This window comes from Ostrinia nubilalis, chromosome 8 (assembly GCF_963855985.1).
Source record: "Ostrinia nubilalis chromosome 8, ilOstNubi1.1, whole genome shotgun sequence".
NCBI lineage: Eukaryota > Metazoa > Arthropoda > Insecta > Lepidoptera > Crambidae > Ostrinia > Ostrinia nubilalis.
In genome coordinates this window covers 17691745-17706708 of record NC_087095.1, presented here as the reverse complement: position 1 = coordinate 17706708, position 14964 = coordinate 17691745, and the positions used below count along the sequence as shown (strand labels likewise).

The 14964-nt window shown below is 43.9% G+C and overlaps 2 protein-coding genes and 1 long non-coding RNA gene across 3 annotated transcripts; 2 read left to right on the top strand and 1 right to left on the bottom strand.

Annotated features, from left to right (window-relative positions):
* Nucleotides 1–2379: 2379 nt before the first annotated feature.
* On the bottom strand, nucleotides 2380–2783 carry LOC135074306 (cytochrome b-c1 complex subunit 10-like). Its single transcript, XM_063968582.1, has one exon. It carries the CDS (start codon nucleotides 2666–2668, stop codon nucleotides 2492–2494), a length of 177 nt encoding a protein of 58 aa, XP_063824652.1. The 5' UTR covers nucleotides 2669–2783; the 3' UTR covers nucleotides 2380–2491.
* A 1008-nt stretch (nucleotides 2784–3791) lies between these two features.
* On the top strand, nucleotides 3792–14719 carry LOC135074309 (protein ST7 homolog). The gene is made up of 5 exons (XM_063968583.1): nucleotides 3792–4434; nucleotides 5700–5849; nucleotides 6405–6647; nucleotides 9162–9329; nucleotides 14246–14719. Exons 1-5 carry the CDS (start codon nucleotides 4075–4077, stop codon nucleotides 14717–14719), a joined length of 1395 nt encoding a protein of 464 aa, XP_063824653.1. The 5' UTR covers nucleotides 3792–4074.
* LOC135074053 (uncharacterized) lies at nucleotides 10236–13970 on the top strand. The gene is made up of 2 exons (XR_010257738.1): nucleotides 10236–10421; nucleotides 13181–13970. It is a non-coding gene; the product is annotated as an uncharacterized LOC135074053 (long non-coding RNA).
* Nucleotides 14720–14964: the final 245 nt, after the last annotated feature.

The following is a 14964-nucleotide window of genomic DNA, read 5'->3' as shown; positions in this document are numbered from 1 at the left end:
GTTTAAAATTCATTAAACATCCATCCGGCGTTTGGCTGTTTGCATTTAAATGTTTTACAACATTCAAGAAAAAAAATAATTAAGTAGTATTACTGATATTACTATTACCTGTGCCATTACTAAGAAGTAATACCTACGCAAACGACAAGACACCAACCACTGAATGGAAATTATACAATGTATCCTAATGTATCTAATGTACCTACTTAATAACTAAAATTAATATAAGACGATTAAAAAGAAGTTAATCGCAGAGAAATAGTGAACTTCACAACATACCTGGTTATTCACAGACGTATTTTAATTAATTGTTAGGGCCTCTAACTTACGTAACGTATTTACTTTATGTAATATTTAACCCTTTTCATTGCAACCACATTAAATAAATTTCTTTACTCATGTGTTACAAGTACTTACAACTAAGTAATACTAGTTGCTGTGTATCTTTTCGATATTGTCGTTGCGGGGTCCACTATACGAGTAGCAATAAATGTAAGTAGGTATAACTAAGTTCCGCTCTCAAGCTGGCAGTCCTGTCTATCTTACTTGTTTCCCATTTTATACTAGGGCATATTATTATCTACGTTAAAACTCACACGGGCGCCCGCACTTGCGTGAGTATTGAAAAACATTTTTGAACATCTTGTACTACCATATAATGTTGGAACTTCTGTAACATTGCGAAGTGAACAAATGAATAATATAATGTAGTATGAGAAGTAGGTCTTACATGCGTGTGACGACGGGTTTCCACAAGGCGGGAGGCGGGCTCCCGAGCAAGTTCTAGAGTAGGCCCTTGTGGAGGACGCGGCCATAGATGTCAAAAACTACATTACATCATAACTAATTATACAAAGCGGATATTGTTGTTGCTGTATGTACAGTGTAACCTAATTCAGTATAAGTAGTTATGTACTTAATACTTACTAGGTATTACGACAAAACTTAAGCTTATGAATGTTTGATATTACTAGTTTAGTAGATGATAAGAAACCTACAAAATACCTACTTGTATGTAGCATAGTACAGAGTAGTTTGGAATGCTCGGATGTGTCGCCTATTTGAATTGGTGTGTGTGAGAAAGACAGTTTTAATATTTTTGGAGTGCAAGCCACTCATTAGAATTTAAGTAGTTTGTTTTTAAAATTGTTTTGTAGGTACTTACTACAAGTTCAACTAAAATATTTATTTTAAAATCAAATTATTTATCTTATTTCATAAAAATATATTTTGAATTTGAATGAGCCTATGGATTTTTAATAAAATTTCATTAACAGCAGTTTGTAATGAAGAGACGCTATGCTAACCATAGCATAGCCTCTTGAATAGAAGCAAAACAAATCTGCTCTTTTTAATTATTAGCATAAAATGGCAAAATGAATCTATTTTTAAAATGCTTGACTTGTTACTCTATTGATTGTATTAGTTAATATGATGAAATAGGAAATATTTTTTATCAGCAAATCTTACATTAATAGTAAATTAGGAAGTACCTACTTGTTTAGATAAACAAATTAATTATTTGCACTTTTTTAATCTCAGTCACGGTAGTTATGTACTGTAATAAAATATTATGATGTATTTAAAACTTGTTTCCATTCCTTCTCCCTTTTATTATAAATCCTATTATAGTATCATCTTAATTAATTATACACGTTTTGAAATTAAGTATGTAAACACAGAAGTTGTGTTGTGGCGACATCTATCAACGCCACCTTTACAAACTAGTGGCAATTAGAAAGTTGGACCTGGGGGAGTTTCTACGTGACTGGGCCGCTTCAGGTAGGCAGTTTTGGGAGGGACTTACTTGGCTAACACTGCCCGTCGACACTTACACTTGCAAGTCCTGGTTATTGAAGATTGCCCGGCCGGGCTTACATCCAATGTTGTGCACACGCCTCACAATTCACAACAACTTTCGTGAAAACAACAGGTTTTCACACAATTGTTGCAGTTTTTCACTCGCACGGGCACGCCATTGAACAACGCCCGCTCGTGGCTTGTTTTTTTATTTTTTCATTTGGTAACCCTAACCTTAGCATCCTTTTAATGTGGTTGATCATCAAAATCTGTGCATCAAATTCTTGACCGTTCATTGAAAATATTTTAAAATCTTAAAAAAGAAGTCAGTCTACTTTTAGTATTTTACAAAGCACCTTTTCTTTAGTCCCAAATTCACAAAGCATCTACTTCGGGTACCAGACAACACCCATTGGTAGGTGTTTACTATTAGGTCCTTACCTATGAAATTATCTATGGATTTAACCAACCAACAAATTCAAATCTAGCACTTAAGACACCTGTATAGCTAGATCTAATTCGTATAGTAAAAAGGAAAACTAACAATGAAAGTGAGGAAAGGAAATAAGTTGTCTAAAATGTGTTCAAATATTTATTACGTTGAAACTGATCACTATCATATTACTTACAGCTAATGTAGGTAAATTATAATTTACAGAGCTCATAAATTAAAAAGCCTAGGTAGTTTAGTTCACTTTTCTTCTTCGAGTCCTTTGAACTTGCCATTGTAGAAGGGGATGTTGGCCACGAACACTTTCCAGTCAGTAAAGTACAGGAGTGTGACGAACGCCGCTCCTCCAAACCCTCCAGCAGATGTCATGAATGAAGCAGCCATCTCCATATGCTTTTTACCAATGCCTCTCAACATTTTGAAGTGTAAAACTTACAGGAATTGCGATGTATGTGCAATATTTGCCTGTTACGTAAATCTGCAGCACCAAGTTGACTCGCTTGCTAACAGAATCTGTCATTAATGTCAAAAAAGTGAAGTGAGGTTATACATTTTTTAAGCTGTGTTTTAGGCTTTAGAATGACCTCACACAGCCAAATCTTTTTCGCAAGCCGCGCGAGCCATTAAAAAAAAGTGCGTAGAGGCCATAAGTAGAGGGGGCGTCTTTATCTTAACTCCACTGGCAAAAATCGGAACTAATAACTCAATATTATTAGTTCCAATTTATTTTCGCCACCACTGATGGGTCCTTTTTAAATTATTGATTGCATAATTTGAATTGATCAGGATATTCAGGATAGATCATAGATTGATTGCTTGCTATTGGCAGCACCATTTGATCACATATTTGATGGCCAATGTACGTAAATCCAAGTCAGAATCCTGTGTATGTATTTAATAAAAAAAAATTGACGTTTACGTTTATTAAAAAATCGTATCAGTGTTGCCAACTTAGTGGATTTTCCACTAAATCTGGTGGTTTTGACTTACCTACTAGCGGACAAATATGGGTTTTAGTGGCTAGTGGATTTATCTAGTGGAATTTAAGAATTAAGGCTTTTTTTTCTTAAACATTGGAACAACGATTATATGGTCCACTCGTATCGTTTTTGGAGTTTAATTTCATCGTGCAGGCAACACTGTTCGAGCTAGCGAGTAAAGAGACCTAAGAAAAATGACAATAAATTATTATCGGGGATTCCCTGAGTTCCCTTTCCTAAAGTCGCAATTTTCGTTCGCGCTCATTGTGTTGGTGGTTAGATTAATAAAACGTTGGTGGTTTTGACGGTTTTGTTTCATGTTTCGTCATTGATAACTATGCCAAAACCACAGTATACGCAAAAGTTTCGGGATTCTTGGTAATAAATCTTAATAAATATATCTTAAAAATATTGTTTTCTTTCAAAATGACCACAAATCTGCCAGACAAAAAAATAGTGGAAAATTTAGCGATTTTTACGATGGTGCGATTTTTATTAGTGGATTTCTGGTGATTTTAGAGGTCAATTCTGGTGGGGAGCTTGATACTTCGTTGGCAACACTGAATCGTATTGTTTGCAAGTCGATACAAACAAACGTTTTTAAAATAATTTATCGAATAATTTTCCAACAAAAAAGACAATGTTATTAAAATTTGACATTTGGAGTGTTGCTCTAAAGTTATTGGTGTTCTATCGGTGTTCTGGTTGGTGATTATGATACAATTAATTGGACGTCATTGCCTGTGGTGAAGGTGATCACCCCCGTAGTGTCGCTCTCTGTGGTATCTTAACCACTTCGTTCGTTCCTAGCGTCCAAAATAACACAGAGAAAATCCGAGCAATATGATGTGGGATTCGGCAACTTTTCTGGGAGCGCTCACGCCCAAATTCTACGTGGCGCTGACCGGCACCTCGTCGCTGATATCGGGGTTGATTCTGATATTCGAGTGGTGGTACTTCCGCAAGTACGGCACGTCGTTCATCGAGCAGGTGTCGCTGGCGCACCTGGGCCCGTGGCTGGGCGGCGGCGAGGCGGACGGCGGCGCGGCGGGCGAGTGCAAGGTGTGGCGCAACCCGCTGGCGCTGCTGCGCGGCGCCGAGTACGGGCGCCTGTGGACGGCCGCGCGCCGCGCGCCGCTCACCTACTACGACATGAACCTGTCCGCGCAGGACCACCAGGCCTGGTTCTCGTGCGGGGCGGAGGTCAGTCACTGTCACCGCAGATAACTTCACGGTAGCGTGTCCTGCTTTATAGTTGTCTTTTGTATTAAATTAGAAGCTGAGCTTTCGCCATTTCTTCTCCAGATATTTTGTCCAGAAGGGGTAGCAGGGCACGCTATGTTTGGGATGCGTTTAGATGTCTAGTAAAAAGTCTAAAAAAAAGAGCCTCGGGTTCGGTAGTTTAAACCCTGTCATCTGCTGGACTCGTGTTGCATTCACTCCTAATGTAAGCGTTTATTATATCGAGTTGCAGAAGGGCTACTACTAATAGTATTCATAGCCACGATAGCTGAACCGTGAAGGGGTCGGAGTGGCCGACTCGAGATCCGAGGAATGAGGGTTTGAATCCCACCGCCCCACTCGACTACTGTGGTGAGCCCACTCTTAACACAAGCTTATTTAGCTTTACACAAGGGGCTAATGGGACTATTAGTAATTTGGGCAATACAAATCTATATGTTACGGTCAAAGTGATAAATGTGAAAATTATGAATAATCACCGGTTATTATGAATAATTACCGCATGATTTGGTTAATGTGATTAATATGAGGTCATTTATGTGGGGATTAAAGTAAATAGGCGGCTTAGGGGTGGCCCAAGGGCCACCCCCGTCGCACCTTAACCTATTTTTCACTTTAAATCAAAACATTATGTTATAGGATCATGGAAAAGTAATATTATGCAAGAAACATTCCAAACTCATTATGCCAAATTATATTAATATATGATATCAAAACGTTCAAATGTTTGGCTGTACACGAGCACGTACACAAGATGTTGTTCTCTTTTAAGAAATTTGTTAGTACTAAGGTTGAATTATTAAATAATCACTGTTAAATGTGATTAATTTATCACTTTTACCGCGACTGTCGGTAATTATTCATAATAACCGGTTATTATTAATAATTTTCAATTTATCACATTAACCGTAACATCTATATATATAAAAGAAAGTCGTGTTAGTTACTCCACTTATAACTCAAGAACGGCTGAACCGATTTAGCTGAAAATTGTCAGGGAGGTAGTTTAGAGCCAGGAGAAGGACATAGGATACTTTTTATCCCGTTCGAAATTAAAAAAAAAGTTTGCTTATTTATTGAAATTAAGGCGGAACAAAGTTCGCCGGGTCAGCTAGTTGCTAATAATCTTTATTTATAAAAAAAATAGTATTCATGGTTTGTATTGCATAAATAACTCGTATACTTTTTGAATAAATAACACAGCATACGGTTTTGTGTTTGCGCAGGGCCCAGCCGAGGAGGCGATGGCGCGCGCGTGGCGCGAGCGCGAGCCGGCGGCGCGGGTGGCGGCGGCGCGCGCGGCGCTGGCGCTGCGGCCCGACTGCGCCGCCGCGCTGCTGCTGCTGGCCGAGGAGGACGCGCCCACCGTGCAGGAGGTGCGGCACACACAATTCGACGTCGGACAATTTTTTCCATAATTATATTCTTCAATATTATGTGCTAGTGAAAACACAAACAATGGACTCTGACGCATGTTTTATTTTATTATATTCAAATTTTTGCAAATATATATACTTACGAGCAAAAGTATGGAATCAGGCCGTTGTGTTTGGTTCCGAGCCATCTTAAGAACTGAATGATTATGTATGTATTTATAGTATCAATTTAAAGTGTAAAACGTTACCTTTAAAATGGTATCATTTTTAATTATCTTCTATTAGTCATTCAGTTCTTACGATCGCTCGGAACAAGTATGGTGATTCCATACTTTTGCTCGCGAGTGTAGTTAAAAAGCACTTTTACACGTCCCAGTATTAACTCTACCACTGCTTCAGGACAATGGACTAGTGCAAGAAACTCAGTCACTATTGTCAGCCTCCTTTTCAAGGGATTTTTTTTTTTTTTTTTTTTGGATAATCTCACACAGCGCCATCTAGCCCCAAAGTATCGGAATAATTTTTTTCATAATTATTCTAATGGTACGTTCGCAGGCGGAGCGCGTGCTGAAGCGCGCGTGGCGCGCGGCAGAGACGGCGTGGCGCGCGCACGCGGCGCTGGGCGGCGGCGCGTGCGCGCGGCGGGACGCGGCGCTGCTGGCGCACATCAAGCGGCGCGCCGCCATGTGCGCGCGCCGCCTGGGCCGCCTGCGCGACGCCGCGCGCCTGTTCCGCGAGCTCGCGCGCGACGCGCCGCCCGCGCTGCACGCGCTCGCGCTGCACGAGAACCTCATCGAGGTGGGTGTGTCGCCTCGCCAGTCGAGATGCAGCACGGGCCATGAGCACAAGCTCGACGCCCGAACCGGCCAAGAAGGTCGAAGACCTGTGATCGATCGTCCCCGACCCCGCCCCGCCTGTCGCTCACGCCACGCCGCACTGTGGATCGAAATTGAAATTTATGGACATAGCGATTTTTTTCACAAAACTTTTCTTTAGATAAAACGATAAGAGAAAGGTTAATTACGTTACTGAAGTATAGAATTTTCATGTTTTAGTTGAATCTTTAGAGATATTTCCAAAAAAAAGATACCTTTACTTACTTTTTTTAAAATTTTTGGAACCTCATAACTTCTCAACGGGCGTCTTTGAGCGTGCGCTGTTAGTGTAGGATTATAATCAACAAGCCATAAAACAAGGCTCAAGTGGTTTCAAAGCAAAATCTGTCAAGGCTTAGTCGAAATCGACCACTTTATAAAATAATAAATAAATAAATCTTTGGACAATTTCACACAGCGCCAGCTAGCCCCAAAGTAAGCAACTTAATGCTTGTGTTATGGGTGCTAGCTTAACGGATATACTACTTATATACTTTTTTTTTTTAAATACATAAATATTATACATAGTCACACCCAGACCCGTCACAGAAATTAAAATTCATCATTTCAATTTCTGCCCGGCCGGGAATCGAACCCGGGACCTCTCGGCAGTGCCGTAACTAGCCTTTTATGCGCCCGGTGCGAGCTTTCAAAACTGCGCCCTTGAAAAATGCTCTTGTCAGAAATTACCAGAAATATAAAAAAATGTAACCTTTTTGAATAAAAAGTAACCTTCTACGGGGGGGGGGGGGGGGGGGGGGGTGCGGAGCGATTGTGTAAGGTTGTTCATGGATGGAAAATGAATAATACAATTGATCATCAATCATTTACCTAAATTCGAAATTTTGACCATTCCATGAAGACCGAAAAGTGACCGGTCGTATAAAAACGTTTCATGGATTTGCGTTCTCTATCGAAAAACATTGGCTAAAACTCATTTTTTATAACAAATAATAAATCAAATCAAATTTCTGAAAAATCACCTAAAAGTAACCTTTTCATTAGTGTAACCTAAAAGTAACCAATGCAGTTCAAAAGTAACCTTCTGGCAACACTGCGGCTATCTGAATGCGTGATTCTCGATGTATCGGGGAATCCCCGAACATTGGGTGGGACGGCGCGGCAGAATGGAACGTTTGTGAATCGTTTAGTTTTGTAAGTCATCCTTTTCACTCTTGTCGAACGATGAATTTTCTATCTATCTCTCGCACGCTAGTGCGTCAGTAACGCCGCACGTAGTTAATGAATAAAATCAAAGATAAAGGGAGGACCAATGAATGTCGCTGAAAGCAATGACAGCGTAACGTGAACTATGTACATCTCCTCAGCTAGATTGACAGATTTGCTTAGAACTTCTAAGTTAGAAGTGGCGCCCTCCAAATCAATATAGACAGAAATTGTCTCATAGTTACGGTATAGGTACTTTTGTTTGTGTATGTAATATTGCGAGCAAGACAAGGTGGATTTATATTTGTCTGATGTGTCGTGACGTGACGCGTCAGAACTGTGTCGGTTCCATACATAAGCCATCACAACACAACACGTTACGCACTAGTGTGAACGTTACCATCCTACTAATATTATAAACGCGAAAGTTTGTATGGATGATGGATGGATGTTTGTTACTCTTTCACGCAAAAACTACTGAATGGATTTTAATGAAACTTTACAATAATATAGCTTATACATCAGAATAACACATAGGCTACAATTTATAAAGATATTGTTCGAAATACTAATCCTGCGCAGACGAAGTCGCGGGCACCAGCTAGTACTAAATGTATGAAACCGATACCGTTCTGACGCGTCGTCACGTCACGACACATCAGACAAATATAAAACCACCTTTACAAGTGTTGTTGTTTCAAGATCGCTTAAAAAATGCCATATAGATATAGATAGTACAGAGGGCGCGTCTACACCATATTCGCAATAAAACAAAATGTACCTACTAACTACCATGCATGAAACAAAACTAGATACTGGTCTGGTCTTTTCTGCGCCCCTCCAGGGTCTGCGCCCTGTGCCTGGGCACCGCTGGCACCGCCCTAGTTACGGCACTGCCTCTCGGCATAGTAGTCCGTTCTGAACCACTACACCAAACGGCCGACGATATGTTTCATTCCATACAACAAAAATGGAAAATATTTTATTCCAGCCAAACTATTGGTTTTAGAGAAAAACTTGTGCAGCATTTATTCATCAGAATAACGTAACCTATCGATAGGTAATTTTTTCAAATAGAAATTGTGAAAAAAGCCCAAGTTAACAGTAAGACAGTCCAGGACCGAGCCGCCTGGAGACGCATGACGCGGAGGGCCGACCCCAAATAAAATGGGAATGGGCCAGGCAAAGTAGTAAAGTAGTAGAAATTGTGAAAAAAATCGCTACGTCCATAAATGTCAATTTCGATCCATAGTGCGCCGCCGTGTTGCAGGTGCTGCTGGAGCAGCGCGCCTACGCGGACGTGTCGGCGCTGGTGGCGCGCCACGCCGACGCCGGCGGCCCGCGCTCCGCCGCGCTGCTGTACACGGCCGCCTTATTACGCGCGCGCGCCGCCGCCGCCGCCCCGCCGCGCTCGCCGCAGGAGCTGCTCGCGCTCGAGGTCGGTGTCGATCCGCTGTTCGATCTGAACCCCACCTGTTATTTGTTGCATGTGCCGTTCGTAAATATAAAATTTATTTATTTATTTATTTAGTACACTAACAAAGTCACATACTGTTGCATATTGGTTCGCAGGCCGCCTTTATACATGTATGTATAGCTATAGATATACGATGCGTGGCTGCGCCCGCGTTCTAACGTCTCAATAATAAATCAGTGCGTTGACAGCAGTCTCGTGTTTCACTCGCGTCCTGTGCTCCTGTACTTACCAGTGGCGACTTCTACCCGCGTTTGTAAGAAATAAAAATGGCCGGTGCAAATTTCGGATTTATTTCAAATTTTGATCACAATCTTCAGACTTGGAAGATATATAAATGCAGATTGGAGCAGTGGTTTATTGCAAATGATGTCACGGACAAGAGCAAAAAACGGGCAATATTGCTCAGCGCACTCAACGAGGGCACCTACAAACTCGCAGCGGACCTGGCGCTGCCCAAGGAGTTACAGAACGTGCCATATGAGGACATTGTGGACGTCCTCGACAGCCACTTCACCCCAAAGCAGGTCGGGTTTAGCGAGCGCCATCAGTTTTACGCCGCTACTCAACAGCCGACAGAGACGCCTGCACAGTGGGCTGCCAGATTACGGGGCCTGACCGCGCAGTGTGGGTTCAGCAACGTCGAGGAAGCCCTACGTGATCGCTTCATAATGGGAATGCTGCCGGGAGCCGAGAAGGAGAAGATGTACGTGCAGGGGCTGGCAGAGCTGACGCTTGCCAAGGCCGTGGAGCTGGCGGAGAGCATGCGCAGCGCACGCGCCGCCGTCAGCAGCGCCTCGGCTGCGGGCTCAGCGCCACCCGCGCCGGACCAGCTGTACAAGATTCGTCGAGACAGCTCCGTCAGGGAGCAGCATAGTGAAAAAGTGAAGTGTACGGTGTGTGGTTATGCGAACCACAAAGCGGAATCGTGTCGTTTTGCCAACTATACTTGTAGGAAGTGCAATAAAAAAGGCCATTTGCGTCGCGTGTGCAAAAATGTTAATTATGTTGCTACAAATCCGAGTGAGGTAAATGAGGGCGGCGAAGACGACGACGGTGAGTTATTCAACATACGTTCTTATAGAGGCGAACCACTAGTTGAAACGGTGTGCATTAACGGTAAACATTTAAAATTCGAAATTGACAGTGGATCGGCGGTTACAGTCATTTCAGAGAGTACCTACAATTTGCATTTTAATAATATACCGTTAGTAACGACTAAAAAGAAACTTGTTAGTTATACAGGCGAAATGTTAGGTTGCGCCGGAATAATGTGCTTACCGCTGCAATGGAGTGGGCGAACGCGCTCACTCAACGTTTACGTAGTGCGCGGCGGCGGGCCGCCGCTTCTCGGTCGCGACTTCATTTCCCAGTTTGAGCTACAGCTGACTCCGGTTAATTATTGCGAACAAAGTGATGATGTTTTAAAGCAAGTTCGCAGTCGTTATCCCGCCTTATTTTCAGGGACATTAGGATGTTTCAACAAATACAAGGTTAAATTAACATTGAGGGAAGGTTCGAAGCCCATTTTTTGTAAGGCTCGGCCGGTAGCGTTTGCGTTGAGAGATAAAATTGAAAGTGAAATTGATCGGTTGGTTGGATTAGGGGTGCTCCGGCCGATAGAACACTCAGAATACGCGTCACCAATCGTACCGGTACTTAAACGCGATGGATCAGTTCGTATGTGCGTGGATTACTCAGTCACTTTAAACAAACAATTAGTGGTTGAACAATACCCACTTCCAACTATAACTGAGCTATTTTCTAAACTTTGTGGGGGGCAACAATTCACAAAATTAGATTTATCAATGGCGTATAATCAATTTTGTCTAGATGAGACGTCACAACCCCTAACGTGCATCAATACGCATCGCGGTTTGTTCGCGTATACGCGTCTAGTGTTCGGGTTGACCAGCGCGCCGGCTATCTTTCAGCGCGCCATGGAAAATCTACTTTCAGGCATTAGCGGCGTCCTAGTACTACTTGATGACGTTTTAGTGACTGGCCAATCCCAGTCAGTCCACCTAGATAGGTTAAATAAAGTGTTACAACGACTGCAGGACGCAGGATTAACACTACAGCCAGAAAAATGCGATTTCTTTAGAGATGAAATAAGTTATTTAGGCTACGTGATTAACAAAGACGGGTTAAAAAAATCTCCAGATAAGGTAAAAGCAATACTAGAAGCACCAGTACCTACAAATATAAACCAATTGCAGTCGTTCTTAGGATTAGTTAATTATTATAGGTGTTTTGTCCCTGGAGCATCTTGTATAATGAGTCCGCTGTACGAGCTTTTAAAAAAGGGTTGTAAATGGCATTGGTCCAATAGGGAAGATGAGGCATTTAATACTATAAAAAAATATTTGGCTTCAGAACAAGTGCTTACTCACTTCGACGGAAATGCCAAAATTATATTAACTGTAGATGCTTCGCCTAGTGGTTTAGGGGCAATTTTATCTCAAGTTGATAAGGACGGCCAAGAAAAACCTATTTCGTTTGCATCCCGAACGTTAAATAATGCGGAACGGCGTTATTCTCAAATACAAAAGGAAGCCACAGCGATCATATTTGGAGTAAGGCGATTCCATCAGTACCTATATGGTAGGTCCACACCATTTGTACTACGTACAGACCATAAACCTCTTCTTTCTATCTTTGGGCCTCATAAAGGTATACCTGAAGTATCCGCAAATCGCTTGCAACGATATGCTTTGTTTTTGACCGCCTACAATTATACTATAGAGTATATAAAAAGTGCAGACAATAGCGCAGACTTCCTGTCTCGCGCGAGCCTGCCGGCGGCGGCTGCGCGGGAGGGGGAGCGCGCGGACGTCGGCTGCGACAGCGCAGCGTATGTGTGTTTTGTAGTGGAGGGAGCGCTCCCAGTAACTGCACGCGAATTGAGTAATGCAACTGTTGAGGATTGTATTTTGAAAAGTGTTAGTAACTACATACTTAATGGTTGGCCTAAAAGTATGTCAGACAGCCGTATAAAACCATACCATCTTTGCAGATGGGAATTGTCAGTCGAAAATGGATGTGTCATGCGCGGTCATAAAGTTGTAATCCCCGAGTCGTTGCGTGAGCGAGTTATGTCCGAGCTCCATACATCTCATATGGGAATCGTAAAAACTAAAGCAGAGGCACGCGCACGATTTTGGTTCCCGGGTATTGACGAAGCGCTGGAGCGCATGATAGGCTCGTGCGCGGTGTGCGCGCAGCTGCGAGCGTCGCCGCCGCGTGCGCCTATATCGCCGTGGAAATATCCTCCGCGGCCTTTCTACCGAGTACATTTAGATTTTCTTGGTCCCATAAATGGACGCGTTTACTTAGTCATAGTAGATGCTTATAGTAAATGGGTGGAGGTGTATGAGATGAGCTCTATTGCCACCTCCGTTGTAATAGATAAAATGTATGAGTTCATGTCAAGGTTTGGATTGATTCATACTTTAGTAACAGATAACGGCACTTCTTTTTGTTCGCAAGAGTTTGATAATTTCTGTAAATTAAATGGTATCTCTCACATGACGTCACCGCCGTACCACCCAGCCAGTAACGGCCAAGCGGAGTCTTACGTCAAAATAGTCAAACGGGGAATTAAGTCGAGTCTACAAACTAGTGAAACTCAAAAACAATGTAAATTAAAGTTATTAAAGTACCTATTTGATTATCGTAATTCTATCCACACAACGACGGGAACGTCACCGGCTCAGCTAGTGTTTGGTCGCCAGTTGCGGTCGCGGTTAGACCTACTGAACCCGTCACCGTCGCCCTCGTCGACCTCACTCGCTGAACATGTTCATTCCAAACAGTGTTTACAAACTGAAGCGCACGGTGGAAAGAACACTAAGTTTCTGCCTGATCAATCAGTGTTATACAAAAAATATCTTAACAATAATAAGTTTATCTGGTCGAAAGGTATAGTTATTAAGGAAATTGGAACTATGTTATATTTAATTAAGGATTGTTTTACATCTGTTCTGGTTCGTAAACATAAAAATCAATTGTTACATTATAAGGGGCCGCCAATAAACTGTAGCAATAATAATTGTAGTAAACCGGGGGACTGCACAATCGATACCCATCATGAGGCAACAGTGTTTGATGACATCACAATATCGGGGCCACCGAGTGACTCATTGTCATCTACACAACCGCAGTTTACAAATGAGTCTCTCACTGAAGGGAGAGGAGGGAACGAGATGCCGCCACCTGCACCTGTCGATGGCGTCGCAACGCCACCACCTGCATCCGTTGACGACGTCACAACGCCGCGCGATTCTCCTTCATGGTGTGGCGTAACGATGTCAAGAGGAGTGCGACGACCGCCATCTGAAGGTGACGATGAGTTCTACGATGTTGATGAAAGTCCAGATGAGAGAATTGCAGAGACTACAAATATCGGAAGATCTAGACGTAATCGTCCCCCGGTCGATTATAAAAGGTTCTTCTAAATAGGTACCTTCCTGTAGCTATTGGGGGAGGAATGTTGCATATTGGTTCGCAGGCCGCCTTTATACATGTATGTATAGCTATAGATATACGATGCGTGGCTGCGCCCGCGTTCTAACGTCTCAATAATAAATCAGTGCGTTGACAGCAGTCTCGTGTTTCACTCGCGTCCTGTGCTCCTGTACTTACCACATACATAATAAAGTTCATACATTTTAACATGGTTTAACACATGATACGTATATGACCTCAATTACAGGTATACACAGCATTTCTTTTTGCAATGTTAGGGTAATTATACACTATAAATAATGCAGTATCCGTGAATCGATTCGATCGAGATTAAAATCCAGAACTCCTCCTCGACGACGATTCCGAGCGGGAGTCCGACGGAGATCGCTCACGACGACCCTGGACGGTTGCAGGCCATCCGGCGCGCGATCGAGTTCAACCCGTACGTGCCCGAGTACCTGCTGGAGCTGCGCGCGCTGACGCTGCCGCCGGAGCACGTGCTGAAGCGCGGCGACAGCGAGGCGGTGGCGTACGCGTTCTTCCACCTGCGGCACTGGCGGCACGCGGACGGCGCGCTGCGGCTGCTGGGCGCGGCGTGGCGCGCGGCGGAGCGGTCGGCGCGCGCGGCGCTGGCGGCGGCGCCGCGGCACGGCTGCGTGCGCTGCGCCGACCGCGAGCTGCTGCCGGCGCACCACGCGGCGGCGGGCGGCGGGCGGCGCGCGCCGGCGCTGCTCCCGCTGGCGGCGGCGCTGTGCGCGCTGACGGCGCTGCTGGCGCTGCTGGCGCACCGCTGGCCCGCGCACGCGCACGCCGCCGCGCGCGCCGCCGCCGCCGCCGCCGCCGGCCTGCACCCCGCGCGCCTGCACGCGCTGCTCGCCGCCGTCTGAGCTCCGAGGCCGTCGACCGCCGAGTCAAATGTTGCTTTCGAATCACTATAAATCTTTCTAAAGCCCGGTCCGTGAGCACGTAGAATTTGAGTGTGCGAGCGCGTTGCTGTCGCGCTCGCACACTCACTGCGGGCGCCCGTCGCACAGTCGCGACAGCAATATAATTACGCGCGAGCGATAAGGATGGGTAGCTTGGGGCCATTGGACAAAATTCTACGCGCTCACGGACCAGGCTTTAGGTCTAA

Coding starts and splice junctions, on each gene's coding strand:
- LOC135074306 (XM_063968582.1), bottom strand. CDS start 2,668: ATGTTGAGAGGCATTGGTAAAAAGCATATGGAGATGGCTGCTTCATTC.
- LOC135074309 (XM_063968583.1), top strand. CDS start 4,075: ATGATGTGGGATTCGGCAACTTTTCTGGGAGCGCTCACGCCCAAATTC. Junction 5,850..6,404: donor ACGCGCCCACCGTGCAGGAG/GTGCGGCACACA, acceptor GTACGTTCGCAG/GCGGAGCGCGTGCTGAAGCG. Junction 6,648..9,161: donor TGCACGAGAACCTCATCGAG/GTGGGTGTGTCG, acceptor GCCGTGTTGCAG/GTGCTGCTGGAGCAGCGCGC.